General features: G+C 40.3%; 1 protein-coding gene across 2 annotated transcripts in view; it reads right to left on the bottom strand.

The window, feature by feature from the left end:
* Nucleotides 1-16,940, bottom strand: part of FBXO15 (F-box protein 15) — a 76,999-nt gene that overhangs the window by 58,091 nt on the left and 1,968 nt on the right. Inside the window, exons 2-5 of one of the 2 annotated variants that reach the window (XM_008013782.3) lie at nucleotides 11,278-11,388; nucleotides 6,873-6,977; nucleotides 1,561-1,803; nucleotides 552-761 (exon numbers count right to left, since the gene is read on the bottom strand). In XM_008013782.3, the coding sequence (XP_008011973.2) occupies nucleotides 552-761; nucleotides 1,561-1,803; nucleotides 6,873-6,977; nucleotides 11,278-11,388 (669 nt within the window). The remainder of the gene's footprint in view (nucleotides 1-551; nucleotides 762-1,560; nucleotides 1,804-6,872; nucleotides 6,978-11,277; nucleotides 11,389-16,940) is intronic. The other variant, XM_008013784.3, reaches the window with a different exon arrangement.

The raw sequence follows: 16,940 nt of genomic DNA, 5'->3' as shown, positions 1-16,940 counted from the left end.
AGTGATATCTTTTGATCAGTCTTATTCACTGCAGTCATATATGCTAAATACTATGCCAGTATAATGATCATCTTATTTCAGAGAGGAGAGAATGGAGACATACAAAGAGTAAGTTACTTGCACAAGATCATATATCTAGTAAGTTCAACAGAAGGCAGACAAAATAACTGATCATTATGACTTGGTTTCCTCATATTTAGACTACGATTAGTATTCCATTTACTAAAGAAGAAAGATACCACATATCTTTCTGTTAAGATGGTTAAAATGAAAAACCTCAAAGGTTAGCAGCCATCAATCATCCAGGAAATGTTGTTAACTAGAATATCATTCTCTACCATTAAAGACAACCAAGATATGAGGAACTTAAATTTAGACCTAATCAGAAATGTGATAAAATGCATTATTTTCCTCTTCTACAGTAATGCAGAATGTACATTTAATATGTGATAAAATTAAAAAACACTGCTCTTATTTTTTAATTACAAAATGCCAAGTAATATTTACACATAAGATGCTCTCACTCAACAGTTCTGCTGATTGGTACTTACCTATGTTTGGTGGGAGTTTTATACCAGTCCATAAAAACTGGTGTCACACCACATAAATCTAAGGTTGACAATGACGCTAGGCACGGCCAGTTTTTGCCATACCATATAACAGTAACTGATGTGTCATTTACGGAAAGATCAGCATGCTCCATGATATATTCTTTTCCACTTTTTTCTTTCAGTATAATTGCCCAACCTAAACCAAACATTCTGGAGAAAGAACAAAAACTAACAATGTTTGCCTCATTGGAAAAAAAAAATGCTAAAGGCAATTTCACATATCTTCTCTAAAGCATCTAGTTCCTCAAAATCCAAAGTCAAAATTCTCAGAACATGCCCAGTTCAATTTTCATTTCAACAACAGTACTCTCTTCAGACTTTTTCTCCTCACCTAACACCCACTGAACATCCATGATCTTCCAGGTACTGGCAATATATAAATAAGACAAAGATTCTGCCCGGAAAAGAGACCTTGAACATTCTCACTGTACTACAGCAGACAAGTCGGTTACTTCTGCTTTTCATTAACACTTCAGGCTACTTGCTAGTTATCCCTCTGTCTCCGCAGGAAATTGGTTCTAGGACCCCCGTGATACCAAAATCTGTGGACGTTCAAATCCCTTATATAAATGGCATAGTATCTGCATATAACCTACGCACCTCCTCCCGTATTCTTTAAATCATCTTGAGATTACTGATAATACCTAATACAATGTAAATGCTGTGCAAACTGTTGTTACTATGTATAATGTACTGGTTTTATTTGTATTTTATACTGGTATTATTGTTTCAGGTTCCCCCCGCCCCCACCAATACTTATGATCTGCAATTGGTTGAACTGGCAGATGGAGAAGGCTAGGTGGAATAGGAAAATGCTACACATTTTACAGATGCACAAAACACACAAAAATACTAGAGATGGCCCCACACAATCTAAATTGCACATGTGTTCTATGTACACGGTACTTTGAGCTGATGCCATCATTCTCTTTTGGAACACACTGCGTACCTGAGGGCCTCCTTGGTCTTAACTGGAAGGCCTGTGTAAGGGTTGACAGGTTTGAGAATGTCAGCTAGTGCGGCTTTTACAGATGCTATTTGTTTTGTGATATATTCTTTCTTCCAATAACCAGCTTCTTTATCCTGAACTGACAGAAAGCTCACAGACACAGCTATCTTCTCTACTGAATTAACTCTCCAATTTGATCTTGTAGGTGAGAAAGCGGTTGAGTAGATTCTGATCCAAATAAAACTGGAGGGAAAAGAGGAAATATGTTAACTAAGAGACACTGTCACCTACCTTAGTCATAATATATCAAATTAGAGATGCATAATATTCTCAAATAATCCAATTCCATGAATAAGTCAAGCTGAATATTTACAGTTGAACGTTCATCTGTTAAAGTGAGTTGCAGTTTCAGATTCAGTGTTTTAAATTCAACACCACCAAAAACCACTGCCCTCTTATTATCAGTAACGGAATAGGAAATCTATTATTTTAAAAGTAATAGAAAGTATATGTAATATGATTCCTGTTTTTAAATATATACATGCTTTTTAAAAGATCAGAAAGGATGTATGTTCACACACCAAGAAATTTCAATAGGCAACAATGGAATTGTACATTCTTTTTGCTATTTTTTAACTTTCAACAAGGAATAGGCTTTCACAAAGAGGAAAAAAAAGTGAAGATTTTTAATGGTAACAACAAAAGTTAACATTAAGTTTTTTCAACACTTACTATGTGTCAAGCATTGTTTAACCACTTTATGTATTATACATTACTCATTTATTCCTCACAAAGAAACCAGGAGGTACTGGTATTCCTGTTCCCACTGCATAGATGATGTAACTGAGGCTCAGATGCAAGGTGAGCTGGCCCAGGTATGTGCACTCAAGTGTATAGTGAAGCTGGGATCTGAACCATAGCTCGCACTGTTATCACCTGGGTTTCACTGCCTCTTCAATTACAAAGAAATGGGTCAAAGAAACTGAATAAGCTCACCAAATTCAGAGAGTCAATAAGCCTCAATGTGGGAATTCAAACTCAGCTCTGACTCAAAGTCTGTTCCTTCCACTCATCTCTACTAAGAGGCCGGGAGAAGCCCCACGAGTGGTGGTAGTGAGCTGGCCTGAGGGCTCCTCCTTCTCAGCCAGTACTCTCCACCACCACTAGGAAAGAGAAGGAAGACATGGGGAAAACTGAGTCAGGGATTAAAATCAATTCCTTACCTGAAAGGCAAACTTTGCATTTTAAACATTAATGATCTGCTCATTTATGTCTCCACATTACTACTCAGAGCAGCATGGGATGAAGCAGTCAATGACCTGGAGGCTGCAGGGAGAAAGCGATTCTCCCACAGAGTGGTGGTCCTGAACTGCAGCAGGACCCCTGGGGATAAGCCTGGGTGCTCTGGGGAGGCAGAACTATTTCCTTAACTGCAGCAGAAAAGGACCATTTCTCAAAAACATGACTTCAGAACGCCACCTCCTTGACTCAGACATTACATGGACTTCCCAACAAATGCAAGCTCACACATAGTCAGACCCTGGTTGAATTCTCTTCCTAGTGTGGGTTTCTCAAGTCATTTCTCTCTCTGAAAAATCCGAAAAATCACTTCATGCCCAGCTTTTATATTAAAGTATGTTTTCAATTCAGAAATTTCTAGACTTTCCTATGTAAGCGGATAGATGCAATGTGATGATGAGTTGAGTATATTTAAGTAAAGCTGAAACTGTTTCACCAAAATCCTTTGAATAGACACTTTTAAAACTTCCTTTGCATAAAAGCTTGCTTGTGTTTTCTTCACATTTATTTTACTCAGCATTTCACTCTATGTAAGTATTCCTTTAGCAGGACCTTTATGGAGCCTTGAATCCTCACATCAGCACTATCTAAACAACCCCTGATACTATTTTTACATGTGTTAGCACTCACCAACTGCAAAAACAAACACTGTTGCAGAGATGGGAATCACAGCATAAACTCCACATGAAGTTAGTAACAATAACCACACCTAACATTCCTATGATGAACTATGTTCACACACATGATCATATATTACTTACTGTAAATGAACCTAAGTAAAAACATTTTATATTGCAGATGGTTCCCCTTGATTTTTTATAATACACAAATGTTAAGGTTCAGATGCCTTTCACAGTCTCAAAAACTCAAACATATTTACTTCTTGATCCCCAAATGCTCCATCCTGTTAGAAGGCCTAGTCAGATTCGAGGACAAGAGCATATTTATCCAATATAACTACCAACAGGCTCAGGGAAACTCAATCAAGTTGTTTAGAAAATGGGGCCAATTTAATGTTCAGATAAATAGTGTTTGCCAGAGTACATGGTAAATAAAACCCCCTTGTGATAAACCAGATGCCACCTCATCCACACATCCTTGTTATTCCCATGCAGAGACCAGCGCTCATGCAGAAGAGGGTAGCCCCCCGGGATGTGGCACTGGGGAGCCCCCTGCCCTTCAAGCATGTCTGCCCACAAGTCATCAGAGTGTAACTTGCTACACTATGTGTGCTTGCCCTCTCTTCAGAAGCAACGCTTGGAACACACTGTAAACTTTTCAAAAACATATATTGATTACTTGTTCAATTATCACACATCCTTTTCTGTAGTCTGACTTCATGATCAGACATTGACTTTAAGAGTCAGACTATGCCTCTTTAGGTCCTTTAGCAGGACCTAAAAAGTGCAACTCAACTAAGCACAATTAAATATGTCCTTTGAAAAAGAAAAGAAATGTGAGTGCAATTTCATCAGAAGCTCATATTTCCAAACGGCAACTTCCAAGAAAGTGAGGAGGACACACGAGTAATCCTAAAAGTATGCAAAAAACATCACTACAGCTGTGCTCCAAATCTGATTCCAGGCCTGGTTTCTTCACTATGCAGGTGAAGTGAAGAGCAGAGACAGTAAAGAAACTAAGAAATATACAATTTATTAACTTATCTGAAGAGTCTGAATTCTACCGTTAAATAAAGTGGGAACCCCCCAGAATGCTACAGTTTTAGACATTTGGTTGACTCCTTCCTTGAAAAATGCCTTGCTGTGCTTTCTTTTAGTGACCACCTTCATCTCTTATTAGATCATTGTCTTAGTCTCTTTGTGTTGCTACAAAGGAATACTTGAGGCTGGGTAATCTGTAAAGCAAAGAGGTTTATTTGGCTCATAGTTCTGCAGGCTGTACAAAGAGCACGACACCAGTATCTGCCTCTGGTGAAGCCTCAGGAAGCTTCTACACATGGCAGAAAACCAAGGCAAGCCAACTGTGCAGAGATCACATGGCAGAGAGAGAGAGAAATAGAGTGAGTGAGCAAGAGAGAAGGAAGGGAGGTCTGCCAGGCTCTTTTAAACAACCAGCTCTAGAGCAAGAACTACAAGGAAGGCACCAAGCCATTCAGGAGGGATCTGCTCCCATGACCCAAACGGCTCCCATTAGGCCCCAATTCCAACACTGGGGATCAAATTTCCACATGAGGCTTGGTAAAACAAACAAATCTCAACTATGTAAACTACAACAATCATTAAGAAAGGGAAATGTATAAATTGCTCTAATTCATTGTGTAACTACTGTGAAGAACATTATTAGTTCATTCATTGATATGTGTGTGTGTGTGTGTGTGTGTGCGCGCACGCGCACGTATTGACATAGACAGACGTACATTCTTCCATACAGGAAACATCTCTTTAAATTAAAAGAAAAATCACCTTTCCAACTAGGGAACAGTGTATGTCCTCTTCAGAGTACGACAGTGGTTGAGGACAGCTTTAATGAGATCTGAGGGCTTATTCTGAGTTCCTCACTTAAGTGGCATACACCTAACATCAAAGATGGACTAGATTAGTCATTTCAGAACTTGACTATTCATTAGTATGACCTGGAGAATTTTTTATTTATTTATTTATTTATTTATTTTGAGACGGAGTCTCGCTCTGTTGCTCAGGCTGGAATGCAGCGGCACGATCTCGGCTCACTGCAAGCTCCGCCTCCCGGGTTCACGCCATTCTCTTGCCTCAGCCTCCCAAGTCCTGAGTAGCTGGGACTACAGGCGCCCACCACCATGCCCGGCTAATTTTTTGTATTTTTAGTAGAGATGAGGTTTCACCATGTTAGCCAGGATGGTCTCTATCTCCTGACCTTGTGATCCACTCGCCTCGGCCTCCCAAAGTGCTGGGATTATAGGCATGAGCCACCGCACCCAACCAGAGAATTTTTTAAATACAGATTTCAAAGCACTAAATTATAATCTCTAGAAATGCAGACTAGGGATGGAAATTTTTTAAACTTTCCCAGGTGGTTCATATGTAGTCTTCTCTGGATGGCATTTGAGAACCACTGCACCAAATGACATTCTTGTCCACCATGTTCCAGGGTTAACTAATATGACAGCCCTCCTTCTGCCATTCTCCATCTCCTTACCTAGTAAACAAAACCACCAGTTAAAACCTGCATTCCCTCTCATCTTGCTGATTTCCCCAACTGACATGTAGGTTCTATGTAGGAACAATATTTGTCTGATCTTTTGATGCTGAATGAGAGAGGGGCCTAAAAAGCCAAGACGTTCTGTTGTAGGCCACGAAATCCTCGCTGAAAGGAAGACTTCACCATCTCTCCCTCCAAGATATAATTCTGAGATGCAGGCTAAGATTACAGTGACAAACAGAAGCAGAGGCTTCTCCCCTTCCTTCCTAGATCTGCCCCCTGCAAGCCCAGATGACCACAGGTGAATCCCTCACTTTTGACTCCCTGCTTCCAAGGGTACAGCCTCCAGGAGAGGACAGTCTTGGCCGCTCTCTGTCCACTTTGCTCTCCCCACAGAGTAAGTTAACTTGATTGGCATGTTTGGGAGGAGAAGCTAAGTACACCTAACTTAGCCTCTTCCTTCTCTTTCTTTAGAATCTGCTTGGCCATCAGCAGAAAGCACTCATTCTGCTCTACAAACGAAGCACCAGGATCAAAGCCAGCAGGTCCCTCCAGTGCTGCCTGAGACTCTGTGATTTGGTCTGATTCTGTGGGGAATACAGCCAGGACCTCCTGACAACAGACCTGAAGCTGCATTCTCTAACAGCTACAGCAATAACAAGTTTGATTTTTTTGTTCCATGCAAAGTATATTCATTTTAAGCATATAAATGCAAATATTTGAAAATTTCATAGTTAAAGCATTCGACATTTCCACTTGTGCAAAAATACTCCTGAATTCTCTTAAATTCTTAAAAATGGTTAAAAAGTTACTAATCTTCCTGACTTCCATCAAACTGTCATCAAAACATAACAGAGACTTGGATTTCTGCTTACTTGTCATTGGCTAGATGATAAAAGCGCCTGCTCACACATCCAGCACACAGCAGGCTCACAGCATCCAAGTAGGAAAATATTTTCAGCAAGATTTCTGAAGGCATTCTGCAAAAACAGAAAAAGGAAAAACAAATCACCAGAGTGGACCAGGGCTTAATCTACAGATTACCCAGAAAACAACTGGCTGCTCATCTCTAAATAGAAGGCCATAGACAGACTCCTCCTGTACAAAAGGCAAACTGTACCCTCATCTTCAATTATTTTCTTTATTGAAATTTTCTGGTTATTCTAATTCTCATGACATAAACCATAAATAGAGTCAAGGGTTGGAAGAGCTAACTTCCCCGCATTTTAATCATGTTCATACACCGTGAATCAACAGGCAGAATTTCAGTGTCCCCCCTGAAACTATGTATTTTTTTATTATTATTTTTGTAGAGATAGGGTCTTGCTCTGTTACTCAGGCTAGAACGCAGTGGCATGATCAGGACTCACTGCAGTCCTGAATTCCTGGGCTCCAGCCATTCTCCCATCTCAGCCTCCCCAGCAGCTGGGACTACAGGCACATGCTGCCACGACTGGCTAATTTTTTGTATTTTTTGTGTGGTTTCACCATGTTACCACCAAACCTGGACTAAACTACGTATGTTTCTTTAGTGAGATAAAGAGAATCAGAGAACATATTCGTAGGTATTAATAAGAATCCCTTTCCCCAGAAAAGTTAAGTATAATGGGAAATACCAGCTTATTCCGACCTCGCCCACACCAATCCCAGGCGTCGCCTTCTGAGCACCCTTGGGCTTTTGACTGCTTCCTCTGGGGCTTCAAGGAGACACCAAGGGCCATAAATTTTTTCTGAAGTGTCTGTTTTATTTGTATGCCTAAATATGATATTGAGATGTAGTCTCTATACTCCACCTATTTCTATGACCTCAAAATTCTATAAAACACAGTAATAATCTGAAAGTGACTAGAAAGTATCACTAGTGTCAAGAAGTCAGGAGTGTGCCTCTATGAATCTTCAGCAAAAGGGCAGGTGACGAGAGCAAGAGAGCTACCACAGATTGTATCAAGGGTTGGTGGCGGGCAGTTCTAGGGATAAAGGAGTAAGGGGAGAAATCTTTTGTCCAATTTAAAAGGGCTTGCCCATACTGTCTACTTGTGATTGTTATGATTTTAAATTTGTTTCTTTTTCAAGAAAATCAGGTTACAGGTTATCAGTCCCATAATCCTGATAGTACTGAGAAGGAAAAAAGCAGATTCTCAGAAAAAAGACAGTTAACGCCATGCCTGTTGGATATGTATCACCATGTAAATGTCCCCACTGCTCAAAGCCCCAGCTACAGTTAACCAGAGACGTTCTGAGAGTTTAAACAAAAAGCTTTGCTTAAGCATTAATTAGATCACTCCCCCAAATCAAATCCCTCCCATTCAGAGTCAATAAATTAGATACTTTCAATGAGAAAAAGTCTCTAATGCTAGAGACAGCACAGTTGCAAGAAAACATTTTTGTGACCATTTGGATTATTCATTGCATATAATTTTCATATTTTGATTTAACTACTTCCCAAAACTTCCTATCTATTATTTTTTAAATCAGTACAATTAAAAAAAAAAAAAAAAAAAAAAAAAAAACCAGAGCTGGGCTTAACGACATTTCAGAAAAGTATCCAGCAACTACCAGAATTATTTAACTGGAATAAAATCCCACTCAAGACAGGCATTCAGCAGGTTTTCACCTTCCTCCCCACTGGACTAACCTAATGAAAAGGGGGTTTCTCTGTGTCCTAGCAAAAGGAGAAAATCTCTACTTCATAGTTAAGACAGTGGAGATAGAATACCTTCTTAATCATTGTTCAAACAATTTCTTCTAACCTAGTACAATCAACGTTTATAACCATATTGGATTACTTTCTGTTGGATTCTAGTTATTTCACTTTGTATGGCGTAAGAAGAGAGGATGATAGGGAGATAAGGGAAAGGGGAGGTGAGAGGCAGGGCCGTTCAAAATGTAGAACAAAGAAACTGCTTTGCACCAACGAGCTTCCCTGAGAATGTTAATTTGTGCATGTTCATTTTCAGTACTGTGGGAATTCAAATGTGAACACGTCCTTGTCCCTGCTTCACATTGTGGATCTATCCCAATATTCCTGTTTTCCTCACTGTCTTCCCCATTCCGATGGAGAATGCTCACTTCCCTGCATCCAAGCACCTGTGCTCTAGGTCCTCACGGTTTCTGCACAAGGACCTCAGTCTCCAGTTCCTGCCTCCCTCTTCCACACTATTGATATGAGCCTCTGAATCACCCCAAATCTCTCATCCTAAACCACACTCTTCCTTTGCTTCTCCCCACCCCGATCTCTCTGGAGCCACCACCTAATTTCTAGGCTCCCTCGCACTGCCAAGCTCTGGGAAAGAACAAAAGAAAACAAAACAGTTGCCTACACCTGTTGCCTCCACCTCCATGCCCCCTTTTTTGCTTTTTACATTTCAGTGTGGAATAGAACACACACAAATATGAAAATGAGTGGCCAGCCCCTTCCCTTGCATTCACCTGCAACAGCTCTGAGGGGCCACCATGCCCTGCTGCCTCCTCCCCCTGTCTTCCCAGGCCGCAGGCCACTGACTGCTCTTGTGTTTCAGGCTGTCTCCTCCTCTGCTTCACACACAGCCTCTCCTCAATTTCTTGGACCTCAGGGCTCTTCCCTGGCCTGCTTGGTTGGTTCTCACTGCCCCGGGTCTTCCAAGCTTGCTCCTGAGTCACCTTTGCCTTCCCTTCCCCACCCTTTCCCTAAGCACCTCACCCAGCTCCATGACTGCTAACCCCACCAGGCCTCATCCTGAGCCAGACTGACACATCCATAATCGATCTGGCATCCTCCTTTGAACGCATCCCAGACATCTCAGCTGTAACCAGTCCAAAGTCACCATCACGGCCCTCTCTTCTGCCCCGACCCCACCTCTCTTCCATCTCAGCTAACAGCACTTCAATCTGTGCTACTGCTTCAGCCAACAGCTTCGGATTCCTACTTGTCTGTTTCCCCCTCACACCTACATCTAATTCATAAACGAACCATGTCAGCTATGCCTCCAAATATATCTGCCACTTGCCTGTGTCTCTGCATTCTAGAGAAGAGAGGTAAATAAGTAAACAAGATAATCTGGGAAATTACATGACATCCACCCTCTTCCCCAGAGCCTGGTAGCCAAGCCTGATGGGCTCCCCCACTCCCACACTGCTCCTGTAGCAGCTGGAGCCCCCACCACACCTCTGGTCTCCCCTCACTGGCAAGCTCCTCTCGTAGCTCTCGAATCTCAATGTTCAGTTCTCATCTTAAATGCACCTCCTCAAATAAGTCTTTCCTCACCACGCCACCCCATTATTCTGGATTTGGGGATCCATTTGTTTTCTCGACAACAGGTATCCCAACTCACTGTATTTTAAATCTGCCTCCCCAACTAACCATCAGCTTCGTGAGAACATGTGAGGGGCTCACCATTTGTGTCCCAGTACTAAGAACGGTATCTGCTACAGAGCAGGTCCTCAAATATTTAATGGATGGACTAACCAAATGAATATTTGCTCCGTTTCTCATATCAGATGACTGTAAAACAGCCTATTCCCAGAGCTAGGGTTTTAAGCTGAAATTAATGACCTGAATTAAAAATCCTTTTTGCTTTTTCTTTTTTAAAACACACTGAAATTTGTATACAGATACACACATTGTTAGCTGAGCTAGCTATGATACAGTGTTAAAAGCCCAGAACTTGAAATCAGGCAACTTATGTCTGAATCACACAGTTCTGCAATATGCAGACTACGTGGGCCAGGCTTCCTGCAGTGGAAAATGTCTCTGTGATCGTCTCAAGCTTTCGGGCTCCCCACGATGCTTAGCATATAATTGGTGTTCCACAAATGTTACTACAGTACAAATCTATGGACTTCTGAGCATCAATTACACATAATAATTTTTTAAAGCTTCTGTGGATCTTGGTGCTGAGGGTCACAGTACAGAATCTTGCCATGGCAAATGGGCTCCCAGATATTGAAAGCTGAGAAATGAACAGAGCTCTTGAGCTTTCAGGAAAACACACTTTAATCTTCTTTCTCCTTTTTCAAGGGTCTTTATCAACTCAAAAGTGAATATTTTTGAAGAACATTTTAATAAAAGGGAAATTCAATTTACTTGTCACTTCTTGAAGTTTCGTTTCATAAAGTTCATCTCATAAGGATAGTGGTGACAGGCCCATGACTCATGAAACGCTCCATGCTGTACTGTCTTCCCACACAATCCTATTCTTAGCAAGCTCAAAATAGCAACTTGGTATATACAGCATCATAACTTTCTCTAATAACCCCATGCCTAGAGGCCCCCAAAAGAGATAGTCTACTTCTGCTACTTACCCATCCAGGAACCCAGAACAGCAGGAGAAAGAGCTCTCCCAGTGCCGTCCACCTCTGGCATGGCACCTCAGGGCAGCAGAGCCTGCAGAAAACTTGACCCCTGGCCCCCTTCTGAAAGTAAATGTGGGAAATTCAAATTATGTAATTATCAAAGGAGGTGAATTATCTATTCCCTTCTACAGAATTCCAAAGGATTCATAAACTCCAAAGATTACTCATTGAAAAACTCCATTTCTGCAAAGAAAAAGAGAAATGGAGGAAGGAAAGATGGTAAGTAAGGAAGAAAGGGAGGGAGAAGGAAAGAAGAGACAGTGAAACCTTTAGTGTCCTGGTAAGGAAACCTGAAGACCATACTTACTCTGATGTGCTTTCACCCTGAGGTTTAGAAATATATGCTCTTATTATAGGCTTTCAACATATCAAAGAGGTGCTATCAGATACATTTAATGGAAACAAAAAGGATAAAGTTAGTGTATTGATTGGCCAATTTGGATATAAGAGAAACCATTAAAGGGTTTTTTTTAAAAAAAAAAAAAACTTGAAATTAGTGAACTAGAACTGTCAACATAACCTACAACTTTTCTGATCTTTGAGGGTTCCAACTCTAGTTTTTGCAGTCATAGACAAACTACCAAATACTCATCCACAGACTTTTACATTTTAACCTCACTGGCCATCTTTTTATTTTAGTGGTACAGAAAACAGTAGTACATCTTAGAATCAATGGTTTTATAGATTCAATGAAATAGCATATAATATTTTTATGCAGCGAGTCTTTTTCAGAGGTTCCTAAAATAAATTTTATTAAGATCAGTCCTCAAAACCAGTAGTACTCAACAGCACCTTGAGGGAATCCGAAACACCAGAAAATCATGCAGCTCACAGCCTCCATGTCTAGGCAACAGCACACCTGGAGAGTCACGAGCAGTTACACTATTTCTCTAGGAAAGGTTTGGAAGCTTCTGCTTTAAGCAACGTACAACACACAGGTATTGGTTATTGACGCACCTCCTTCTAGGTGTGCTATTTGAGAAGTGGCTAAATCCTAGAGGGTACATTACATATACGCTCAGTTCACCAACACCATTGCTTCGAATACGTATTTTGTGCAGTGACCACCCTCAGTTTTTCATACCAGGTGAATTCCCCAGATATATTTGAAAGAACATTCATAGAGGAGGGCAACAATTGGGAGCAAAACAGAGGTGTCCTAAGAACTTGAAAGAAAGCTGAAGTATGAAATCCACACACAACTGGTCTTAACAGAGGATGACCCTCAACTCTAAGCACAACCTATTAGATGACACAAGTGGTGAAAAAGGAGCCCTTGCCCAGGCCTCAGCTGGTCAGGTGATAGTGCAGCCTGGAGCCTACCGCGAGACAGCATCACGATATGCATATGCCAGCAGGCACTCAGAGCACCCCCTGGCACCTGCCTGCCCTGCACGATTCCCCACATGCTTCCGAGCAGCCACAGAGTAAATTCCTCTTCCCTTTGTAGATCTTTCTTTCTAGAAAAAAGCACAGTAGCTGGTACAGGGTAGGCCCTCCACGAATACTAGTGATCAGCTGCCCCACTGGCATCTCAACAAAGAAGAAGTTGCATAAGGTAAACTTTTCCAGATCCTGGAAGAGTAAAAATGCCCCGAGGAAAAAAATGCTGGCTCCACACGCCCTTCCATTCCAGCTCCAGTAAAAGGTGCTTAATGTACTTTTGGTCTTATACGACTTTCTAGCCAATTGTTTTCAATCTGTGCTCTGCAGGGCAGGAAGACAGGGAGAAATGACAGGAAGAAATGCTAATTTGGAAATTTCTGCAATACCCTCTCTTCCTTTAATCAGATAATTCTGCCTGTGTTATGTATTTTTGTACTTCTGTCAGAAATTTTGTTTTAACACAGATTTCCACAGAAGAAAAGCTTAGGCTCCATTAATGTGGTCCTAAAATAGTAATCAGAAGTAAAATATCATTTTCTAATTGCATTCGTTTCCTAAGACTGCCTTCACAAACTGGGTGACTCAGAACAACAGAAATGTATTGTTTCATGTCTTAGTAGCCAGATGTCCAAAACTCACATTGTCAACAGGACTGCACTCCCTCTGAAGGCTCTAGGGAGGATCATTCCTTTTTCTGGTGGTTGCCAGAAATCCCTGGTATCCCTTAGTTTGTGTCAGCATAACTCCAATCTCTGCCTCCATCTTCACAGAGCAATCTTCCCTCTGGGCATATCTGTCTCTGTGCCTCTTCTTATAAGGACATCATTCATATTGCACTTAGGACTCTCCCTCATCCAGTATGACCTCATCTTTACTAATTACACCTGCAGAGACCCTATATCCAAATAAAGTCACATCCTAGGGTTCCAGGTGGACACAGATCACTTTTAGAAGGTATAATACACTTTGTTTACTGTCACTAGTCAACACAGTAAACAAAATTTGTAACACATTCTAAAATTATTTAAAAGCATGACTTATTTTTAAATGGTTATTATTCTTATAAAGTCTATATTGACTTATGCTACATATTCAAGGATAAAATATCTACAATTGACAAAGGATTCTAACACTTAAGCTTTGAATAAAGGGAATTTCTATCATTCCTCCATCAAATAATAACAATTCCTATCAGGAGCTCCAAACCTGAAACCCTTAACCCCATGGGAGCGTGGGGCTTGGCTGTACTAGAGTCTGAGTCCACACATACCCTAAGCATCATATGAATAATGATATGTATATACTTCAAACATAAATATTCTTGTAGTTCATCAAATATAAATTTATTTAAGATATTAAATAAATATATTTCTTACCGAATCAGTAACAGCTTGTTGTCATTATGTATTTTCTCAATAAGATGCCAGAAAAATAAAAACTGTTACCCTAGGCCTTTCCAAGAGAACCAAAGAAAAGTAAATCCATCTGATGGATCAATTTTAATCTAGCAATTGGCAAAAACCAAATAAATGACGATGATTCATGCTGGCTATGTTACAAAGAAACAGGCATCCTCACTTACTACCGGTAAGACAAGACACAGTGGTACAAACGTTATGGAAAGCCAAATCTGATATTGGAAACCGGGATCCTTAAAAAACACATACGCTCTTTTAAGCCAGGAATTCCACTTCTAGAAATGTGCACAGATAGTTCACTCAAGAATGTCCATCTCAGAGTTGTCTGCACTGGGGGAAAAAAAAAAAAAACTCAGAACAGTATAGGGATTGGTTAAATTGCATGGCCTCCACAGAGTTAACAACCTTTAGTCAATTAAAATATAGATTTTCAACTCAGGTTAAGTGTTTGAATTAGAAATAGGTCCCTGATGTCCTCCAGGTGTCTATATGGCTTGCTCTCTCACTTTCTTCAGCCATTGACGACAATGTCACCATCTCACTGAGACCTTCCTTGGCTATTCTATTTAAAATGCAATCCAGTCCCCACCCCACCCTCTGTCACACACACATGCACTTTGTGCCCTTTCTCTGTTTTTCTCCTTAGCACACATCACCATCCATCACTATACATTTTACCTGTCTGTCTTGCTTACTATCGCTGGAACAACATGGGCAGGTATACTGCATGGGTTTGGTCACTGCTGATTGTTCAGCACCCACAATACGCCTGGCATGCAAGCAGCATTCATAAATATCGGCTGAATCACTAACAGTATAACTAACTGAGAAAGCAGGTTATATCAGTAGATACTATTATGTTGGTGCAAAAGTAATTGTGGCTTTTGCCATTACTTTCAGTAGCAAAAACCACAATTGCTTTTGCACCAACCTAATATATAAACTTATTTTTGTATTTCTCTAAGAGGAAACGAAAATATATGCATACAAAGAAAAGAGGTCTAGAGAGACCAAGGTTTACCATTTAATAGATCTGATTCATAGGATTACAAATGTTGTTGGTGAAGGTCTTTTTAAACGGGGAAGATTTAGGGGGCATAACTCCGTGTATTTTCTAATTTTTCTTAGCATATTGAATCCGTAATAAGTTGGGGGATGGGGGTGTTGTTTTAATTTCAAACCGAAGAGTCACATGCACAAGAAGGCCAGGGAATCACAGTTGGACAGCACAATCCTTGAGACTGCAGCAGTGGTTCTCAAAGGCATTCCTAGCAACAGTACCCCTGCAAAGGAATTGAAACCAGGCCCCCTGAAATCTGGGGGTACAGTCTGCAGCAAACTCAAAACTTCTTAGAAGTCTCCCAATTGATCTTAAAAATTAAAGCAAATATTGCATTCTACCAAATAATTTATCTGTCTTTGTCCTATCATAAAAATATATTATTTACCAGCTAAATTATTTAACATTTTCCCAAAGCCTTCGTGTTGATTTTGCAGACAAAGAAGATGCTCTACGTATCCCCTACCCATTACAACTACTCATTTGAAAAGCACAGTGCCAGGGTGCTTAGATGTTTCAAGAATACATACTGGCTTAATCCACCACCAAGTTCTTACTGAAAATCTTAACTTTTCAGTAAAGTGTGTCCCAAATTTATGAAAGATTACTGTGAAAACGTCAATGAAATAAAGTCATCTGTTTTGTAAATATATATGCATATAAAATATATGTAAATAAAATTATCTTAGTAACTTCCTTAAAATCATGCTGTAACTCTCCCCATTCAAAGATAGTTTAAAATAATGATTAAGCAAATAAATCCTGTTTGGTACTAGTTAATTTTTTTAAGTACCAAATCCTTTTCCCTAATCTGAAACCCTAATTCAGTAACGAATGGATATGCCTCTATCTTTGACTAAAACATTGAACAGGGCTTAGTTAGGTCAATTCTACAAATACTTCTTAGTCATACACTCTGCACAAGGTAACATATAAGTGCTTTAAGACACTTCATCCTTTATTTAATTGGAATATGAACGCTATTTCATAACACACGTTTTCACATTGTTAAAACGTCAAAGCTTATTTCTTGCTGTTTTGTTTTTTCACAATTAAAATGGATCTCATTGAGTCCCTCATTTCAATTTAGAAGACTAAAGCTCTAACAAGGCAACTAAAGGGACGTAAGGTCACCAGCTAGAAGCAAAGACAGTCTCTGAGACCCCCATCTCCTTAATGTCCTGTCAGAGCTCTCTTTACCATGTCTTATATAAGATCATACATCTCATCAATGTACCTTTTAACACTATTGAAAACACATTTCTATTTCTCCATAAAATAAACCAACTGCACTTTTTTTTTTTTTAGGACAGAGTCTCACTCTGTCACCCAGGCTGGAGAGCAGTAGCACGATCTTGGCTCACTGCAAGCTCCTTCTCCCAGGTTCCCGCCATTCTCCTGCCTCAGCCTCCTGAGTAGCTGCGACTACAGGCGCCGCCACCACGCCCGGCTAATTTTTTTTATATTTTTAGTAGAGACGGGATTTCACCGTGTTAGCCAGGATGGTCTCGATCTCCTGACCTTGTGATCCGCCCGCCTCAGCCTCCCAAAATGCTGGGATTAAAGGCGTGAGCCACCGCGCCCGGCCCCAATTGCACACTTTTAAGGGCCACAGAATTAACAAATCAGCAAGTTCCATTTATGTTTCTATACAGATCTGTATGTCTATCAGGTTAAGTGCAGACATACACTGATACATTTAGCAAGATAAATTTAGTTTGAAAACACTTTCTTTCAAGTGATAGCTT

This window comes from Chlorocebus sabaeus, chromosome 18 (assembly GCF_047675955.1).
Source record: "Chlorocebus sabaeus isolate Y175 chromosome 18, mChlSab1.0.hap1, whole genome shotgun sequence".
In the NCBI taxonomy this organism is placed as follows: domain Eukaryota; kingdom Metazoa; phylum Chordata; class Mammalia; order Primates; family Cercopithecidae; genus Chlorocebus; species Chlorocebus sabaeus.
The sequence above is the reverse complement of the archived record's forward strand: the minus strand, read 5'-3'. Positions and strand labels throughout refer to the sequence as shown.